Genomic DNA, 20,436 nt, shown 5'->3' on the forward strand with positions numbered 1-20,436 from the left:
CATCCCTTTTCTCTATTTGGAGAATAGCTGGTTTGGGAGAAAACATGGTATTTTGTAAGAAACATCAGGATAGGGAAAGTAAGGATTGTGGCCAACGTGTACACACCGCTTCCCAGACCAGTGCTGAGAGCCTACTGGATGCAGATTTAAGCAGGAGTGTGTGTTGTGTGTTTTGAACACCTTCATTATGCTTATTTTTATATTTCACAAAAAGTAGAGAAATTGGGTGGGACTCACCTAATAGAGCGCCGCCTGCGGAAGCCTGCACAAGGACCTCTGCCATTGCAATGGGGCATGCCTCCCCCCGCAATTGACTCTGAGGGGTAGGTCAGCAAAACACCTGGAACAGCACAGGGGAGAGCGGCCTGTTCCATCAGGAAGCAGAGTCCCTTCCTCGGTCCCAGCTCCTGCCAACCTAGCAGTTCAAAAGCACGTCAAAGTGCAAGTTGATAAATAGGTACCGCTTCGGCTGCTCTGGTTCACCAGCAGTGGCTTAGTTATGTTGGCCATATGACCCGGAAGCTGTACGCCGGCTCCCTCGGCCAATAAAGCGAGATGAGCGCCACAACCTCAGAGTCGGTCACGACTGGACCTAATGGTCAGGGGGTACTCTCTGAGAAGCCTGGAGAACAGGAACTCGCGGTAAATTTCCTTTTTACCTTCCCCCTGTGGCGAGATTGCTGTTTGAAATAGATATCTGACAATGAGCCTTTATATTTTCTTTTTACCTGGAGAGGAGCATCTCTTGTGTGTAGCCAGGAAACTGAGAAGCTTGGGCTTCTTCCATGAGCTGCCGACTCTCTGCTCCTATCCCTTGTTGCTGTAATTTGGGAATCTGGGACTCCCAGCTCCAGCGAGTAAGCTGAATGTGCCACACTGAGTCAGCAGAGGAGAGCTGCGCTGCTGTTCCGGGAAACGAGAGCAGAAAGCCAGTTCATGCTTCACAGGCACAGCCATTGTGCAAGCCCCTTTGCTTCGGCAGCTGACCCAGCCTAGGCTCTCTGATGTTGGCGCCGCTAGACAGAGCGGCGTTGCGGCAGGAGGGGACAGCTTGTCTTGTTGTCATCCTCGTGGTACCGCAGGACACAGACGGGACAAATTAGGGAGTGCGGTGTAAAGCGTTAACCACATCCCTCATTTAAAATGGCACTCTTCCCCCTGTTCACAGATGTGAGCAGAGCTTCTACATCATATGCATCAGCAGTGCTGATTTTTCTAGGGGGAGAAGTGCCTCTCTTGTTCTTTCATAATGGCCATGGCAACCACCTGAGAGGTGCCGGAAATGAGTTCTGGTGAGTTTCAACTAAAAAAAAGCCCTGTGCATTCATGCTGTTGGATTATAGTCACACATCATTTAGGGTGCAATCGTAAGGGAGCACCACTCTTGCCCTCCTCTGGCCATTTTACTATTTTTTAAACTGTTTCCCTCCCATCTGAAACATTGGGAGGGAAAGATGCAAGATCATAGAATCATGGAATTGTAGAGTTGGAAGGGACCCTGACAGTCATCTAGTCCAACCCCCTTGCAATGCAGCTGTCCCATACAGGGATCAAACCGGCGACCTTGGCCTTGTCAGCACCATGCTTCAACCAGCTGAGCTATCCAGGATGCCAGCATAAATCTGTCCCTGATTTAGAGGCATGTTGGGGCACCAGGATGGTTTGGGGTGCTTCAGATCCAAGTTGTTTCTGTTGTATTTTGTTTACAACAGTTTCCCAGTCCACCCTGACTCCTGCACCCCCTTTCTGGACTTGAGGATTTTGACACTGGTTGGGCCAGGGCTGCAGAAATTGCTGTGGTGGGGTGAGGAATGGGGCATCTGACATCAGATCTTCCTTTCTGATTTGGAGCACTGCTCTATCCTGTGTTTGCTGCGATAACACTCAGGAGACACACGATTGCATCCTTAGCGATGTATCAGTGGTGTGAGGCTGAGTGTATAAGACTCGCTGTACAGCGGTACCTTGGGTTAAGAACTTAATTCGTTCTGGAGGTCTGTTCTTAACCTGAAGCACCACTTTAGCTAATGGGGCTTCCTGCTGCTGCCGCACTGCCAGAGCATGATTTCTGTTCTCATCCTGAAGCAAAGTTCTTAATCCGAGGTAATATTTCTGGGTTAGTGGAGTCTGTAACCTGAAGCGTCTGTAACCCGAGGTACAACTGTAAATGAATTTCAGGGGTATTACACCTGTCTTCCTGGTTTGCAGTTTTCCTCTGTCGTGTTCGGGTTTAGTCTCCATATAAATATATGCAGTTCTCCCAGCCTTATGAAATGGGAAGACAAACAAAATCCAGGAGAAAGAAACAACAGCGTATTTTTTTTGAAGGCACCTCCCCCCAACAACCCCCCCTCCAACCTCTGTGTTTTCTGTGACAATATACACATTGTATATGTATGTATATAGTGTTATGAATCTGGGGGTGCAAGAAACCCTAAATTCCGGATCAAGTTAGTGCCAGAATTTAATTAAGGCTTGGGTGTTGAAACTGGGAAATCAGGATGGTCCAACTTTTCATAACTGTGCCACAAGGGTACTTTGACACAGAACCCATGGGCCACGCACTGCCTTGTTGCATGGGGGGCAGAGAGCTTGAGGCTACAATTTGATGGCCCCCAGCCCTCATGCCCCTTTCCTAGAGTCCAGCACCTCACTTGCCTAGCTCTCAAGGGCTGTTGTGGGGGGCTTCAAGCACCTGTGACCCCCCAGGCTGTGTGTTGAAACACCGTGAGCTAGACTCACATGTGTATTCGAGCCAGTGTCAGTGTTTATTTAAGCCTCTGCCAGACTTTGTTTATCCTCTAATTAAGACAAGTGTAAAAGCTGATGAACTCAAATAATTTCCTTGAGAGGCATTAAAGGTAAAGGGACCCCTGACCATTAGGTCCAGTCATGACCGACTCTGGGGTTGCGGCGCTCATCTCGCTTTACTGGCCGAGGAAGCCGGTGTACAGTTTCCAGGTCATGTGGCCAGCATGACTAAGCCGCTTCTGGTAAAACCAGAGCAGTGCACGGAAATGCCGTTTAGCTTCCCGCCAGAGCGGTACCCATTTATCTACTTGCACTTTGACGTGCTTTTGAACTGCTAGGTTAGGAGGAGCAGGGACCAAGCAACGGGAGCTCACCCCGTCGCGGGGATTCAAACCCCCGACCTTCTGATCTGCAAGTCCTAGGCTCTGTGGTTTAACCCACAGCGCCACCCGTGTCCCATTAACTAAGACCAGTGTAAAAGCTGATGAACTCAAATAATTTCCTTGAGAGGCATTAGGATGAGCCATTTAGGCAACAACAAAGGGATGAAAAGGGCAACTGTCATTTGCAAAGGTGCAGGTTTCCTCCCTCCTTCGTCTGGCAGTGCCAGTGCTTTGAAGGCAGAGTTTAGAATAGCACTTAGGCGTTAAGAAGCAATGTGGGCTGCAGTTCAGAGTTTTAGGATGACCATGGGAAGTAGGCTGGCTGGGACAAAACAACTGTACTAGAGAGAGATGCTGATGTCTCTTCTTGCAAGCAGTGCTGTGCTTAGAAAAGGGATAGAAACCTCTTGGAATATTGATGTGCTGAACTTCCTCCGTAGGAGGCTTCAGGTTGTGGAAACCATAGATCATAAAGACACCACAGTCTCTGCCATGCCGAATTGTCCAAAGTGAAACACAAGGTTACAAAGCATGCCTTGGGAATCTCACGCCGCCTGGAGACAGGAGTGTCGTGGAACAATGCATACATACATCCTTTTATTGTATGCTGCCTTTCCATTGTTCAAACCATGCTAAATGTGGCTTACAACATGACAAAAAATAAATACATAACTGCAAACTTATTCCCAACCTGTGTTAGGTAAGGAGAATCATGGACTTAGACATATGAATAAATTTGTTCCTGCAGTTCTTACTTATTGCCCAAGATTCCCCCCCCCCATGCTTTGAATGTAGCACATGGCTCCCATTCATTAGTGTATGAAACGGCCATGTGAATGTATTTATTTTCCATACTAAAGTCTTGTGGAGCACTAGGAATGCTGTTACGGTCATTGTACATGTGGGAAATTGAGACCCAGAGGGATTAAGTGCCCAGGAGGGATCAAAAGAAACTTGCATTAAGCGTAGTCACCAAACCGGTTTTTGTATGGGAGAAGAAATGTATGAATGACTTGGGTCACACCTCTGCGAAAGGGAAAAGGAGACCCTTTTTGTTGTCGTTGTTGTTCATTAGGTCATTGAGAATCAAGGATTTGTATTCTGCAGAGACAGATTCATGGCCGTCTTGTATTGACTCATGCATGTGAGCATTACAAAGCTGTCGCTCAAAGAAGATAGACGCTAAGAACCAGATCCTGCTTAGTTGGCTTTCATCAAGAGAGACTTGGGGGGAGGAGGAGTAAATCTGCCTGATTTCTGTAAGTGGCACTTCAAGGTTTGCACTGACACTGAGACCAGCAGTAATACTTAACAGCATGATCCTCAGACACAGCCACCCAGAACTAATTCCTGTATGGTGCGTGCACCTTCTCTGATAGACGAGTACAGGAAAACAACTTAAGAGAGCTGGATATATTTGACAGACGCATGGCTTTCCATCGTCTCACTACTGCTATGGCGAAACAAGGTTTTGCAGGCTTAATTTAAACACAATGCACTTACCTACGAAACCTGATTACCAGAGTGTAGATGAAAAGCAACTATCCCTCTTTCAAAGCACCTTTTAAGTTATGCCCACCTGCTCAGCAGATGCTATTCACACTTTTAAAAAAGTTAAATGCAAATACGCATTTAAACAGCACGTCCAGTTTCGTTATCAGGCGATAAAGAAGTGTGCTATATGCATAGCTGCTATTTTGAGCAGCAAACATGTCTATTTTTCATGCTGTTAAATTCATGGATTTCCTCCCTAAGCTTTACCAAGTGAAACAGACTGATTCTCATTTTCTTTTCTCCCTTTTTATAATTTTTATTAAATTTTCCGTTTTACAATTTAGAATACTCATTTATACAACCTTAAAATATCAGTGACTTCCCTTCTTCTCTTTCCATGGTTCATTTTGCATAGCATAAATCCCTGCATATTTTATATACAGTGGTACCTCTGGTTACGTACTTAATTCGTTCCGGAGGTCCGTTCTTAACCTGAAACTGTTCTTAACCTGAAGCACCACTTTAGCTAATGGGGTCTCCCGCTGCCGCTGCACCGCTGCTGCACAATTTCTGTTCTCATCCTGAAACAAAGTTCTTAACCCGAGGTGCTACTTCTCGGTTAGCGGAGTCTGTAACCTGAAGCGTATGTAACCCGAAGTGTATGTAACCCGAGGTACCACTGTAAACCAAACCATTCAGTATTCCATTAAAAAGGGCTGACTTTCTAAGCTTCTGGCGCTTTCTTTCCCCTAGACGTTGTTCCATCCCAACAGTGGGGCCGCTGGAAAATATGGAGAGATACAAGCTCTTCGGGTGGACCAATACAAGGCATTTTATCTCACAGGTATGTTGCTTACTTGGATTTGTGAGGTGCTTAAAAAAAAAAAGAAACCCTGTGGGGTGTTCCCTCTCCCCTTCTGATGCATTTCTGAATAAAACCAGTCATCTTCCTCCAGAACCAAATCAAATATTTAGTTGTATCTCTAAGACAGTTATCCATCCCCCTTCACTCCACCAAAAACAAAACCCACCCCAAGCTGAATAGATTGTTTTTAATTTTTAATCATTCTGTTTTGTTAGGGTTCCCAAAACTGAAAATCTGTTCAGCTTTTGGGAGGAACATCTCCCTCCCAAAATCAGTTATGGGGCTTTTTCTTCATTTTGGGGAGGATTAAAAAAAATAAAATTACCCCCCCTTGCCATACGTCTAGGTTTTCCTGGACATTTTGCTGATTTCGGGGAAATCCGCCTGGACGCCAGAATGTTGCCTGATTCCCGGGCATGGCTGGGAAAATCCGGACATATGGCAGCCCTAGTTTTGTAAAGATGGACACCCATACAGAGAATGAGAATTTAGGCCCAAAGGTGGAACAGCCCTCTGCCAAGTGAGCAGAGATGTCTTGGCGGATGTGTGTTTCGTGGTCTGCTGTGGTACTACGTGACACTTGAGTAGAATCTGGCTGGGAGAACAGAACAGCCAGCCACCCAAAATCCACTCAGATATTCTAGAGTGGCTGTTGTATCCCCTGTTTGTTTAGAGGAACACCAGGAGATCCAAGCAGATTTTGAAGGGGGTTAAAACCCCTTGCAGTTGGCTGAGTCCCCAGACTCTCTGTTTATCTTTCCAGGCTGGTGCTTCTCTGCATCTGCATCTGACGAGCAGAGCAAAGCCTTTTGGGTGTGCTGGGCACATGCCTGTAGTTTGCGGCAGCAACTAAAAATGCTGCCTAAACTTAAAAATTATTTAGCGGCAGCAGCTACACACCCTGCCCATAATTGCTCGGCCCTTCCGAAGAGCAGAAGTAGTAGCAGCAGGACCAGTGGAAGAAAGCAGTAGGCACAGGAGAGGCCACCATCTTGCATCCACCACCTGAGGCAGTTGCCTCAGTTTCCCACTTTGCCAAAATACATTTGCGCAGGTATGGCTAAGAGTAAAAGGAGAGGAAACTCAGCTAGAGACCAACTCTTAGCCCACCTGCATTCTGCTATACAGTGGTACCTTGGGTTACATACGCTTCAGGTCACAGACTCCGCTAACCCAGAAATAGTATCTCGGGTTAAGAACTTTGCTTCAGGATAAGAACAGAAATCACGCGGCAGGGCAGTGGGAGGCCCCATTGGCTAAAGTGGTACCTCAGGTTAAGAAGTTTCAGGTTAAGAACAGACCTCCAGAACGAATTAAGTTTTTAACCTGAGGTACCACTGTACCAGAATGCACTTCTGTCTGCAGTGTGGATGAAGCCACTGGGCAGTTTTGTGGGGTACCCATTCCCCACACTTCTTCCCTCCTCTCCCCCAGCCTTGACTTTAGTAGTTTACAGACCAGTCTTGCTGCTTTCAAAAGCCTTCTCACTTCCATTCTTTCTCCCCACAAGTAGCGGAGAGAAAGGCCCAGTGTCAAGGCACTTCTTTCTCCCTTTCCTAATTAGAAAAGTGTACCTGTCAGCAGCAAGAGGGGAGCACTGCCCTCAAAATGTTGGCACTTGTTAGCATTCCTCTTCAAGATCTACCTTTTCAGCTTTCATACCACACCGTACGACCTCGCAGCTATTTTTATATCTTCGCGTTCTTCTAGCAAAATAAAAATAGACACTGGTGATGGCTTGCTTACCCTTCCTGGGCCTTCAAGCCGGCATTCTGGAATGGGGTCAAGCTTGGGCCAGACCTACAGAAACCTGCAGAGGCAGCTGCGACTCAGGCTTCTTGAGCTATAATTACCAAAGGGCTGCTTTCTTATTTATCATCTCTGCTAAGCAGCATGGGCTGTCACTGCACGTAATGTGTGTCCCTCTCCTCCCTTTCCTCCGTTGTCGTTCTCCCCAGAGGCTCCTTGCCTGATTTAGTCCTCCTGCAAGTTTTTATACACACACACACAATCGTAGCTTCCACTGATGCAATTGCTCATATACAGCACTTGCAGCTGTGAAAGATTGGAAGAGCCCTTTTATCAGATCAGTAGTTAGTTATTCCCTTCTTTCTCCACCCTGCCTTCCAGTTAAAATCTGGGTACATTTTATCCTCATCCCACAAATAAGGCTGAGCAATATATTGATACAAAGTTCGAAACCGGTTTTGAAGTCCATATCATGCTATCCATATCATTCGTTTTAACTTGGCAATTATATAGCAAATTGTGATGTGTGTGAGGGCTGGACGATATATTGTCCAAAACACATTTGACGTTCATGTCGTGATACTGGTTTCATAATTTTGTGACCTAGCAATATATTGCATGTCATGATATTGGGGGTGCGCTATGCAAAAATCATGAGGCGGGGAAAACTGAAGCCAGTCAATGCGTTATCCTTATTTCAGACATCATGATATATCGGTATATCATAAAGTTTAGCTGTTGATTTATCATGATGTTGAAAACCGGATTATCGCCCAGCCCTACCCTCCACTAAAACAATGTAATCAAGGTCCATAATGCATGGTTTGAATCACTTAGGAAGCTGCTTTTATACTAGGTGGGACCAACGTGTCCACCTAGCTCAGTACTGCTGATCTCTCCACCTCACATCTTGCCCTACATCAAGGTGTCTGGAAATGTGCATGCAAAGTGTGTGCTCTTCCCCTGAGCTACAGACGTCCTCAAGGCACATGCTGCCTCACTGAGCTAGTCACTGCTAGGTTGCACCCACAAAGTCCTCTCCAAGTAACAGGTCTTGGAACACACTCCCAAAATTGGGTTTCCTGAGGGAAGAGGGTACCTAAGAACAAAAGGTGAGGGACGTTGAGGCTGAGGCTAGAGGAGAAAGGTTAAAGGTAAAGGACCCCTGACAGTTAAGTTCAGTCGTGAACAACTCTGGGGTTGCGGTGCTCATCTTGCTTTACTGGCCGAGGGAGCCAATGTTTGTCTGCAGACTGTTTTTTCCGGGTCATGTGGCCAGCATGACTAAGCCACTTCTGGCAAAACCAGAGCAGCACACGGAAATACCATTTACCTTCCAGCTGGAGCGGTACCTCTTTATCTACTTGCACTCTGATGTGCTTTCAAACTGCTAGGCGGGCAGGAGCTGGGACCGAGCAACGGGAGCTCATCCCTGCCATGGGGATTCGAACCGCGATTTTCTGACTGGCAAGCCCAAGGCTCAGTGGTTTAGACCACAGCGCCACCCGCGTCCCTCTAGAGGAGGAAGGGGTTCCTGAAACAATAGGTGGGCATGCTGAACCATCGGAGGTGTATGATGCTACAAGTTTCCAGCCATAGGATGGACAGGGCACTTTTAGGGAGCAAAGGGAAAGGGTTGTGAGCCGGTCTGAAGAGGCCTCCCAAGGCCAGGCTATACTTGGCCTTGAGTGCCAAGTGCAAAACAAGAGTGCAGAATCGTGGTGCAGGGAACCTGTCCTTAAGGGATGTAAACAACTGTTAAATTAGTTTGCTGGATCATTAGGAGGATGCTTTTGCTCTCTCGCCAGGGCTAATTATTACCAGGCAAATAAAAGTGCATGCTTGTGTGGGCAGAACATTTTGTGCTCCTGCTCCTCCTGGGTAGCAAGGTCAGGTTTGCCTCCTGTTAATAAGGACAGTCCGTGTACCTGAAGGTTTGCTTCCTCTGTGTGTGGGCAGGAGCCCAACCCCTCACACGGTGAAGCAAAAGCAGCCAAGGAGTTAATTGGTTTCAACAGGGGCACCTTCTTAAGGGTTGTACCAACTATCTCCTTCTCCTCGATGGCTTGAACGTGGTTCATTGGTGTTGCCATCTGCATTTTTGTATGGGGAAGTTTTGGTCTGTATAGCTGTGGTTAATGAGCAGGATGTTTCAGATGAGGTGTCCTTGTACCTAGGTATTTTTAAACTGTCTTTTTATTTTGGGGGCTTGAGGATCTGGCACTGGTGACACCCAAATATATAAATAACAGGCATTGCCTTGAGTGCTAGCAGAGCAGGGAGCTGGAGAACAAGTGGTACAGCCCAGATGTAGGTTTACCACAATGATGGTGTTCTACGTCCACTGTTAAAGAGACATTATCCCTTTAAAATACCAGTTGCAGGGAGTCTGCAGTGGCTCTCAGGTTCTGCTTGTGGAATTCCTGCACGCGTCCAGCTGGCCACTGTGGGATAGAAGATGCTGGAGTAGAGGGGCATATTCTTTGGTCCAGCAAGGCTTTCCTTGTGTTATCTGTTGGTTGTGAGACGGCCAGTAAAGTAAACAAGTCCTTGTCAAAGGGTTGAACATAGGAGCCCCCTCTTGCCCGCCTTGGCTGTTCCTCTGTTTGATGTTCCTGTTTTTCATTGATGGCTGTAGTATTTTGTGTAACAGCAGAATTCCATTTTTCTCATGGCATTTCACAAACTTTTAAAGTGGGAAACCAACGTCGTCATCATGTGATGCTGGTATCGGGTCCTCCTGAACCGATCTTGCATTATTTCCAAGGAACGTCTTCCATACTTCCAGGTTTTGCATTTAAACAATAAACAGAAAAGCACCCAACTGCAAACATTTCACAGATATGTATTTCAGACATTGGACCACCCGTTGCTCCTGCAACCGTCCATTCTTGTAATGGGCCTGTGCTTAGTTCCCCTCCAATTGGTAAAAGTGCTTACCTTTGGCTAGATTGTATCACGCTTAACCTACACTAATGAGCTCTGGGTGTTTTTCCTTTTAACTGCGTGACTTCTGCAACAGGAATACCTGTTAAAAGATGGCAGCCCTAACAATCTTGCATGCCTCATCTGTTTCCAGGTGGTGCCAAGGCCTGTGATGGGAGCATTGGGAAGGAACGGCGCCATCAGCCACCTCTCATTTTTAACTTACAGCAGGACATCCAGGAGGCAGCACCACTGGACACTGAGACTGCGGAGTACCGTGCTGTCCTGCAAGTGGCGAACAAGGCTCTCCTGGATATTCTGTGGAATATTGCAGCAGACAATGTCTCTACAGCGGACTACTCTCACGACCCAGCTGTGACCCCCTGCTGCAACCCACAGCATTTGGTCTGCCGGTGCCAGTTGGCTTATTCCAACTCATCCCAGAGATGCTGAAGCCGATACGGAAAGTGAAGCCTACAAGACTCAAGGTTAGAATAGCAGGGGAAACTTTAGAACTAAGATGCTTTGTTACATCCGAAACGATTCTGATAATTTTTGGTTGAAAGGTGGTATGTAAATATTTTGAATCGGTGCCGTTTGGGGCAGCTTCCATCCGATGTTTTATAATCAGACTAGATTTCTAACATGGCTCTAAGTCTTTATGCACACAAGCCAGGATTCCTAATTTTAGATCTGCTTTTTACAACTTTGGCATTATTGTTAGCCCTTGTTTATACTTTTGTTCTGTTGCACGTTTACAGTGGTGCCTCGCAAGACAGAAAACTCACTAGACGAAAGAGTTTTCCGTTTTGGAGGTGCTTCGCAAAACAAATTTCCTATGGGCTTGCTTCGCAAGACAACAATGTCTTGCGAGTTCCTGCTGGTTTTTTTTCCTCCCCCCCCCCTTTTTCTAAGCCTCTAAGCTGCTTATCAGCTGATCCGATCAGCAGATAAGCCGCTAAAAGCGCTAATCCGTCAATGGGCTTGCTTCGCAAGACGAAAAAACCGTTAGACGAAGAGAATCACAGAACGGATTCTTTTCATCTTGCGAGGCACCACTGTATTTGTATGTGGGTTTTTTTACATTCGAATTTGACTGTAAAGTAACGATCAATAACTGTATTTTGTTTAAACCAGAGCAATCCTATTGGTGGTGGAGTAGGTGGGACACAGAAGCATTCATGGTAGAGAACTATTGCCACATCCTCAGCCCTGCTGATTTAATGCATAATACTTGAGGGAAAACAAACTACAGGGGTACCTCAGGTTAAGTACTTAATTCGTTCCGGAAGTCCGTTCTTAACCAGAAACTGTTCTTAACCTGAAGCACCACTTTAGCTAATGGGGCCGCCGCCATGCCACCGGAGCACAATTTCTGGTCTCATCCTGAAGCAAGGTTCTTAACCTGAAGCACTATTTCTGGGTTAGTGGAGTCTGTAACCTGAAGCGTATGTAACCCGAGGTACCACTGTATATGCCACCCTGAAGGCTGGTGTAGTTCTTGGTGCTTTGGAGAAAAAAGGGGCTTCTGGGTCCAAGGCCCACCCCAACATGCGTCTCTCCCTGCAAAACAAAAACTTTCTGCAGGTGTACTTGGAGCTCCTCTGGGGATGCACATGCTATCCTGTTAGAAGAGCAGTGTATATGCAACTTTCTAGGGGATCCTCCCACTTATAAGACTGTAGACTTACCACTTTTTTTTGTAAATGGGGACATTTCATCTCAGCATCGGTGGCATTTAACTCCTTAAGCAATTACTGCTCTCTGCAAAAGTCACCTCAATCCAGTGCTGCAAGCAGTCACACTTGAGTGACGGCCACCCAAAATGGCAATACGTCTATTTCGCCCCCATCATGTCTGGCATCACTTACCTGTGACCGGATTATGCATTTCCCTGTCTCCATCTCTGCATCACAGACTGGCAGGCCTTGCTGCATCTTGACATCAGGATGAGACAAGTTAGTTGCGTAAGGTGTTACAAACAGGGACACGAGAACCAGACAGACGGTTGCCATTTTTATTTTAAGTAGGAGCCATGGCCCAAGACATTTGAGGGGGTCTTTAAAGTAGGTCTTAGGCATATGGAGTCACTGCAAGATCGGGTAGAGCCAACTACAAGGATCTGAAAATCTAAAGAATTCTTATTTAAATAATAATAGTGACTCGGGTCCTTACTATGCTATAGACATAATTACCGTAGTTTTCTGTGAATAAGACACCCCCGTGTATAAGAAACCTATATTTTTTGAGCCCAAAAGTAAGAATTAATTCCAACATTCCGTGTATAAGACAACCCCCAATTTTAAACTTTAAAAATTTGGGGGAAAATATAGTCTCATACACAGAAAAATACATGGTATCTCTTTCTCTGCAGGCAGGAGGGTCCACAACATACAAAGGAAAATAAGGGAGGCAATTCTCATTGTGGATCTCCAGACACGATTCTCTGAAAATAGCAACTGAGGCATGGTGTACAGTAGAAAGAAAAAGGGATTCTATTTGCAAGCAGATGCAGCAGCTCCACTGGTAAAACTTAATCAAGGCTGACATCTTTAGGGCTCCATTCAAAACAACAAGACAGAACGCAAGGCGACAGCTGCTGCTGCTGACACGATGGTGACTTTATTAACAGGTATTTAAACAGAGCGCCAACACAGTAAGTTGGAGTTCTCTTTTTTCCCCCTGTCTCCCTAATAGGTCACTGCAAAAATATTATGCCTGGGTAAAATATTATGTATATATACTGTACAAAGGACATAGATCAATAGACTTCTGTTAAGTACATTTATACACGACATAAATTAGAAAAGGGCAGGCATGTGTATAAAATTCAGGTTCTTTTGAGGGGGGGATTACATTTACACTTGAGTATAGAACAATGTGCATATACAGTACATTGATACCAAACCCACGCAGCACTTTTAAGAGAATACACACAAAGGGCCAGAAAGGGTTGGGCTAAGAAGAAACATACTGTGTTAAAAGCACTGGAGCACCTCTGGCTTCCCCCCTCACTTGTGGGATCTTCCACTTTCCCATTTTTTGTTTCTCCAAACTACCTCCCATCCGTCGCTCCGTGCTCTGCTGTTTGCCACTCCTCATGACCTCTTGTTCGTCTGGCTTCCACGGCACAAGTTTATCTACCAAAATCAAAACAGAAGGGCCTTACTTTTCCCAGCAGCATGCCGTTGAGCAGGGAGTGTGCTGTAGCCGGACTTTGCGAACATGCAGAGGAAGCAGCAGGGAGGCAGCCTGCCATGCAACTGTTTTGCTTTCCGCAAAATCTGTGGGTCACTTAGTTTTTTTGCGTGTCCTTAATTCAAAAGAATTATCTGGGCAACCCCAATGCCCATCTTAGGAGGAACTGAAGACTGAGAATTGTGTTTCCTGCTTTAAACAATGACCCCTTGTCTTGGTTGTAAACACAGCATGTGCTGGGTCACCTGATACATCGTGGTTCCCCAGCCGCCACCAGCACAGCGCACCTCCTGTCTCCCCTGTGCTGTGCAAGCAGCAACCAGGGAGCCGCAGTGAATCAGCAGCTCAAATTGTCTGCCAAAGGCAAAGGCGTCTGGGCGGGCTGCATCTTTCCTCGTGGGGTCCTTGGTTGCTCCGGGAGGAAAGAGTTAGGCTGCCCAACTGGATGAAGGCAAAGGCAGACAGATTCACAGAGCCTGAACATGCTTCTCAGGCTCTGTGTGCTTGGTTGCTGCCTGCCTGCCTTCGCCCAGGAAGGTGGGCTGTGTCTTTCATCCCAGAGCGACCAACCACCCCAAGAGGAAAGACGCAGCTTGCCCACTAGGAGCTTGCTCATGTGAGCTGGAAGGGAAGGGTTTGATCAGCTGCAGGGTGGGGGGGAAGCTGCCCACCACATAGCTGATCAAACCCTCCTACTGCTCTTGCTTGCAGAAGCCACAGCAGTATGGGGTTGGGCAATGGGAGAAAGCAGCAGCTGATATACATTTCAGCCATTGTGATATACAGTGGTGCCTCGCAAGACGAAATTAATTCGTTCCGCAAGTTTTTTCTTCTTGCGAGTTTTTCGTCTTGCGAAGCACGGTTTCCCATAGGAATGCATTGAAAATCAATCAATGCGTTCCTATGGAGACCGTCTGGGGACAGAGGGGAAGCGCCGCACGCCTTCCCCTCTGTCCCCAGACCTGTTTAAAGCAAGGAAGGGGTGGCGGGGAGAAGATTGCTTCTCCCCGTTGAAGCCCCTTGGTTCAAAAGGGGTCCGGGGAGAGAGGGGAAGGCGCGCGCCTTCCCCTCTGTCCCCGGAGATTGCGGGGCTGGCAACGGGGAGAAGCGATCTTCTCCCCGCCACCCCTTGCTTCAAAAGAGGTCCGGGGACAGCGGGGAAGACACGCTGCACTTCCCCGCTATCCCCGGAGCTTGCGGGGCAAGCTTCGTTTTGCGAAGCAAGCCCATAGGGAAATGTGTCTTGCGAAGCGGCTAAGAAAACGAAAAACTCCTTCGTCTAGCGAGTTTTTCGTCTTCCGAGGCGTTCGTCTTACGGTGTACCACTGTATCAGCATGTGCTGATATTTAGCTGCTGATGCCTGGTTTTCAACACTGCAATGTATCGCCCAACCCTAACAATAGCTGGAGTTCCTTGTGCTCCTGTATGGAAATTGCTCTTCCAAGAGCATAAGTGATGCAGCTGGCGCACGGCAATCATGTTTTTAGTGGCACTTGATCCCAAGCTGCTTGGATTCCACAGGCTTACCCATCCACAGCTTCACATACAATGATGCTTTCCACATGAAGAGCATCTTAAAGGAGGAGAAAGTATGCACACCATCGTCACCTGCAATGCATGCAGAACGCTCATTTCACATTGTGGCAGTTACATTTTTACGCTTGCCTGGACAAGAGAGCTTGTAGTCTTGGTGCTGCAAATTAGATCTCCTAGCTTTCCCCTCCTAACTCCCCTCTACCTCCTGTAAGTAATATGGAGGAATGGTAGTGGAATGCCCAATTTAGCGATGTGAAGGTTGCAATACGACCCAGACATCGGAAAAAACTTCTAGCACTTGGGTCTGGTGTGGCTAGTCCACTTTGTCCAAATTGGAACGGGGCTAATTTAGCAGTTTCTGATGTGTGTAGATACTTCCTCCTGTGCAGAAGACAGTGTAGACATACCCTTTGAAAAACCTATTTTTATGCCAGTATATTAGCAATTGCCAAGGAGGGCCACCCTTACAAGCCATGGACTAGAATGGACCCACCCTCTATGTCAGACATAGAGCTTCAAAATCAGAAAGGGAGGTCCAGTGTTGGAGCTTCCCTTCCCACCTCTGCTAGCGCCAAAAAGGGCCGGTCCAACTGACCTTAAAAGTACTGTCAGAAGGGCCAGGAAAAAAGAGGGTATGCTGGGAAGTGGCTTGGACATCCCCCATACTAGAGAATTATTCAGTCAAGCTCCTGAAACAGAGATCACTAAATCTCTGCCTCCCCTCCCATTGTTTCTAATGGGATGATAAAACAGATGGATATGTATGTCCATTACACACAGACCCCCTGGAAAAATGACATTCTGCCCTGCCAGCTTGAGCCCAGCAGTCAAACTGCCCCCATCCCCGCCTGCACTGTTAAGAAACCAAATGCTTGCTACAATATCCATGGAGAGGCAATTTCCCTATGAATAAGGCACATCATCACACCAAGAGTTTCACAGAGCACTGAGGAGGATTCCTAAAGTAATATGGCAAGTGGAAACCCCCGTAACAACCTGGGAGGTTGGTACAAAGGAGAGAAAAATAATCCCAAGTTTCTGATCCTAGAGAGATGACGAAATACTAAGAGATCGCCATCCACCCTCCTCTATTAAGGCAGCCAAAGGTAAAAAGAAACAACTCTTAAGTGCAGTAGCTTCTCAAACAGGATGCTGAGCACAGCGCGCAGCCGAGTTGTGACCAAACCCCAGAAGGTCAATAATCGTACATATGCATGCACGACTAACACAACCATTAATCTAAATTGCCAACACTTTACACTTTTAAAATAGAACACTAGTCTTTGTGGGTTGGATACTGCCTAAGTGTTCATGGCCATATGCGGAGGGAATAGTTTAATTATCGCAAAAACAAACAAACCCAAAAGCTCCTACGGGGGCCTAGCAAGCAGGGAACATTGTTGATTGCTCAGCCTTGGCTTTTTCACTAGCCCACACAACTAGTAACAAATGCCAAAACTAAGCCCGTTATATCCTCAGTCAGAGGTGCACTGTGGTGCTTGCCTGGCTGTCTATGGCAAGTAACACCCCCAGCTCCATCCTGTCTCTCACACCCACCATGGCATTCCTCCCCCCTCAGACACAAAGAGAAGATGAGAGGCAGCCTTGAAGGTTAGGGGAGAGCGAGCTTGCAGGTGCCATAGATAACAGGTGGCTGACGTGTGAGTCTTCCAGTGTTGCTGGACTCCCATCAGCCCCAGGCAACATGGTCAGAAGTCGGGGATTGTGGGAGTTGTAGTTCCACACCATCTGGAAGGCTTCCCTAGCCCTAGACCAAGCCAGTCCTCTTCCAGCCTCTAAACAACAGCATAAGGCTATCTGGGACGGTTCCTCTCACCTTTAACAGCCCGGGGCAAGAGTTTTGGCAGCAGCAGGAAAGGGGAAGCAGCAGGCATGAGAAGCGGCAACAGGAGCAAGGCAGACAAGCGGTTCGGCAGGTAGATGCTCAGCTCTGCAATAATGCTTGGATCACTTGACGCTGTTAAGACACAGCATGGAAATCACTTCCCCATGACTCCTTTTGAATGCAAGACCATGCAAGAGGGATGGAACCCTTTAGAAGGAACGTAATACATCGCTTGTTACTTCTTAGAAAATAAATAGCATTGATTAAAGAGACACTGGAAGGTAGCAGACTTCTATTACAGAGAGGGGAGAAAGAGCGGGAACACCAATAAATGTCCTTAAGTTTCCAACCTTCCTTGCTAAAGACAGGTTTGGTCTGTGTATGCAGCAGTCAGTAGGCTTGGGCTGCTGATCGCTCTCTCTTTTTTCTCTCCCGCCACAGGCTGGTCCCACCTCGAGAGCCCAGCGATGGAAGAGCAGCTCCATCACTACCACGACTGCTGCCCAGCCAGCGCTTGCTCACTGCACCTGCCCATCTCCCCTTAGCTGATGCTTCTATCTGCACCACCATTTTATACTGATGGCTGCCCTGCAGGTCTTTTCCTCCCCCCAGCCCAACATGCAAATAGCAAAGCTGGGGGGCTGAGCATCTTGCTGGTATGGCAAAGCTACCAGCAATAGGACTGGGTTGGGAAGGAATGGGGGCACGGGCTGCAGTTGCCCAGAACCCACAAAAGCCAAAGCCACGAGTCAGTTTTATCATTTTCGTTTTGGTCACTTAATCCAAACACACATTCTAAGGACCAAACAGATGCCCTTAAACATGCCTCTTTCTGACATTTGAAGGATTCCTCCCACCATTTCCATCTCAGATGCTTTCTGCAGAAATCCAGACTTGAACTCTGAGTGTGCCCTCCTCTTGGGAAGACGAGGGTTTGGGTGGGAATCAATTAAATGGTCTGGAAGCATCTGCAGCTGTAGCACTGCTGAACCTCCGCAGGAATGGACCTGCTCAGTCAGTTCCCTGGGCCTGGGACACCAATGCAACAGTAGAATATCAGGATTATAAATAAGATTTTTGTTCCCAAGCCCCTCTCCCAGCACAGTGGGAGTTTATCTACCCATTTATAAGAGCATAGCTGATTTAGTTGCTGCGGGCTACAGAAAGGAGAGGAAGGGGCAGCCCTTCTGGAAGAAGAGGTTAAACGCTTTCTTCGCAGCATGAGGCCCATAGTGCTCTCTTAAGTACTCCTAATGCTCACAGGTGGAAACTCATTTTCATCATCCAGACACACTGGCCCAGTGGCGAATTCGTGCTCCGGTATAACCTCTCCTCGAAGGGCTCCTCCATCTTCTGAGTAACCTATTTAAGAAGGAACAAAATACTGGAAATAAGTACAGCTGAAAAGCCCAAAGGCTGGGTAGACAGGGGCGGCATTTGGTGATTTTACTGAGTGCTTTCCCCCCCCTCCTTCTGCAAGGTTTGGCAAAACAGAGAGAAGTGAAGGGACTTGTGAGAGCTGCACCAATACTGCAACTGCCAGACTGTGGCGGGGAGAAGTTTCCATTCTAATGAAAGCCTCAGGCTTTCCACTGTGAATCAGACATGCAGAGTTTTGATTCATGTGGGATCTTCAATAAGCATTAGTGGCGCCCAAGGCTTTTCATAAAGGACGGACAGAAACACATTCTAACTTGTTTGCACAGACAGGATAGAGGAAAGAGTAGGGGAGAGGAGAGTAGTCAAGCGAGTCGGTTCAGATTTCTAGTGGCTTTGCTTGGGATGACATGAGCAAAGCGCATCACCAACATGCAAGCAAGGGAGTCTGCGTTGTCTATTAGACAGCACAATGGGTATGTTTCCTATAATTACATTTACTTTGCAGTTATAAGCAGCACAGAGCAAAACAAGATGTCCAGAAGACATTTGTGGCTGTTTCTCTGCATTACAAAAATAAAGGAGAGGTAAAGATTTGCATCAGGGTGATCTATTCTTTTTTTTTTGCTTTATGGTTGCTGAGATTCATGGGAAGTTGAATTCTGTGCGCATTATCAGACTTTATTCTTCTTCTAAACTTCTACATAATGCACCCAGCCTTGATGGTTTTATATCATACAACACGTGTGGCTTGGCCTGGCAACGCTGGCCACGTAGATTTATGTTGTGACACAGAGCAAAGGGTGCTGAGCTGCTTCAGTTTCTTTTGTTTGGTTCTGAGGCAATGTGAAATTAAAAGCGTAAGGAAACCTGGCCTTCTGCCTATGGCCAGACCCCTTCTCCCAGGTACAGGGCATCTGAAGAGGTGACAGATAAGAAAAAGAACCTTGTTTCCTTAAGAACATCAAGGGGGGGTGTATAGATACGTCATTATCTGGGGATACTTAGCCATGAACAGTTCTGGTCTGGCTAAACCAAGAGCCTGAAGATCTTGAATGACAACCTGACACTCACCTGGCACCATCGAAGGTGAAGGCACCGAACTCTGCCGGGCTACTGTTGCAGCATAAGTCTGAGGTACTGGGGGGCGGAGATCGTTTTCTTTGTTCTCTTCTGCCTTTCCCAGGTCAAGCAAGCTGATTGTACGTTGAGGCAGGGAAAAAAGAGAATAAAATTAGTTACTACCTCCCAAGCTACCCAGTAACATCAACAATGCATGTCCATATTTCACTGTGATGGGTAGCAAAGTATAAGCTGGACGGCTGGTGCATGTGGGTCTTGTGCCGTGGTCCCATCCATCTCTGACCCATATGTTGCATTGGTTTCCCAACACAAATGCTCAACAGCAAAACCTCTCTATGCAGATGTAGACAGCACAACCTCTCCAAAAAGGACTACGTTGGCATTTGGAAGAAAGGGAGGAGAGTGCTGGGACGCAGGTGTAATGTTGCTGTGGAGGTGGGGATAGGGACCTCGGACCACACCAGATCCTTCAGACCCCTTTTCTTCAGTAGCGCAGCAGGTAAGGGAAATAGTCTCCCCGTGCACTGTTCTCCTAATCTTGCACCACCGCCCTTTCAACTATCGGTCTCCTTTTCCCCATCTTTGCTCAAGCTACTTATCCAAATTTGTAGACATGCATATGCATGCCCATATGCATGCAACGCAATGTTATGCAGGACCTCAAAGCAAGCCCAATTGCCTTTCCATCACCACCGAGCAACCACAGTGTCGTCCCACACTTCTCCCTTACAGAGAAGACGGCAGGGCTCTCATTTAACATAAGCAGCCCACCTAGTCCAGTAGCCTGCTCTCACAGTGGCCAACAAGCAGGATCTGAGCGCAATTTCCAGCAACTGGCATTCAGAAGTATAGTATCTCTGACAGTTCTTTAGACATTAAGCGATACCCCTATTTAAACAACAACAACTATCATTAAAGTGTATCCCTTATGGCAGTAATCGTACTCCACCACAGAAGTTCATGGCGGCCCTCTGCTACTGGGTTCACCTGCTCATTGCAGATTTTCATTCACAGAATAGACCAGTTGCAAGCAAGCCCCCCACCCCACCACCAGCTGCTTGTGGGCACCTCCTGCAAGTCCCTGGTGCCACCCAGTCCTCTTGCCCTTGCCAGCCCAAAGGGCTGGGCAGTAGCATGCACAGACGTTACACTCCACCAGGCTACATACAAGTGCTCACTTCTCTCTCTGCAAAGAGACGGGCAGCCATTCTGCTTGTTATGCTAGACA

General features: G+C 47.2%; 2 protein-coding genes across 12 annotated transcripts in view; one reads left to right on the forward strand and one right to left on the reverse strand.

Annotated features, from left to right (window-relative positions):
* ARSG (arylsulfatase G) overlaps nt 1-18,725 on the forward strand; it is a 118,757-nt gene extending 100,032 nt beyond the window's left edge. For 7 of the 9 annotated variants that reach the window (XR_014216736.1, XR_014216737.1, XR_014216738.1 and 4 more), the window contains 4 exons: nt 5,382-5,472; nt 10,322-10,655; nt 12,542-12,799; nt 17,190-18,725. Coding sequence is in view for 2 of the 9 variants with exons in the window: in XM_082212566.1 (XP_082068692.1) it covers nt 5,382-5,472; nt 10,322-10,620 (390 nt within the window). In the remaining 7 variants the exon portion in view is untranslated. Of the gene's footprint in view, nt 1-5,381; nt 5,473-10,321; nt 10,656-12,541; nt 12,800-17,189 lie in introns of those variants that run through there. The other 2 variants (XM_082212566.1, XM_082212567.1) reach the window with 2 other exon arrangements.
* The window catches only part of WIPI1 (WD repeat domain, phosphoinositide interacting 1), a 47,501-nt gene continuing 39,829 nt past the window's right edge, over nt 12,765-20,436 (reverse strand). For 2 of the 3 annotated variants that reach the window (XM_082212687.1, XM_082212686.1), the window contains 3 exons: nt 19,200-19,321; nt 18,010-18,110; nt 12,765-13,307 (listed from right to left, as the gene is read on the reverse strand). In XM_082212687.1, coding sequence (XP_082068813.1) covers nt 13,266-13,307; nt 18,010-18,110; nt 19,200-19,321 — 265 coding nt within the window. In that variant the 3' untranslated portion in view covers nt 12,765-13,265. Of the gene's footprint in view, nt 13,308-16,739; nt 18,111-19,199; nt 19,322-20,436 lie in introns of all 3 variants that reach the window. The other variant, XR_014216753.1, reaches the window with a different exon arrangement.

The sequence above is a fragment of the Podarcis vaucheri genome (assembly GCF_965113315.1).
Source record: "Podarcis vaucheri genome assembly, chromosome: 2".
Taxonomy (NCBI): Eukaryota; Metazoa; Chordata; class Lepidosauria; order Squamata; family Lacertidae; genus Podarcis; species Podarcis vaucheri.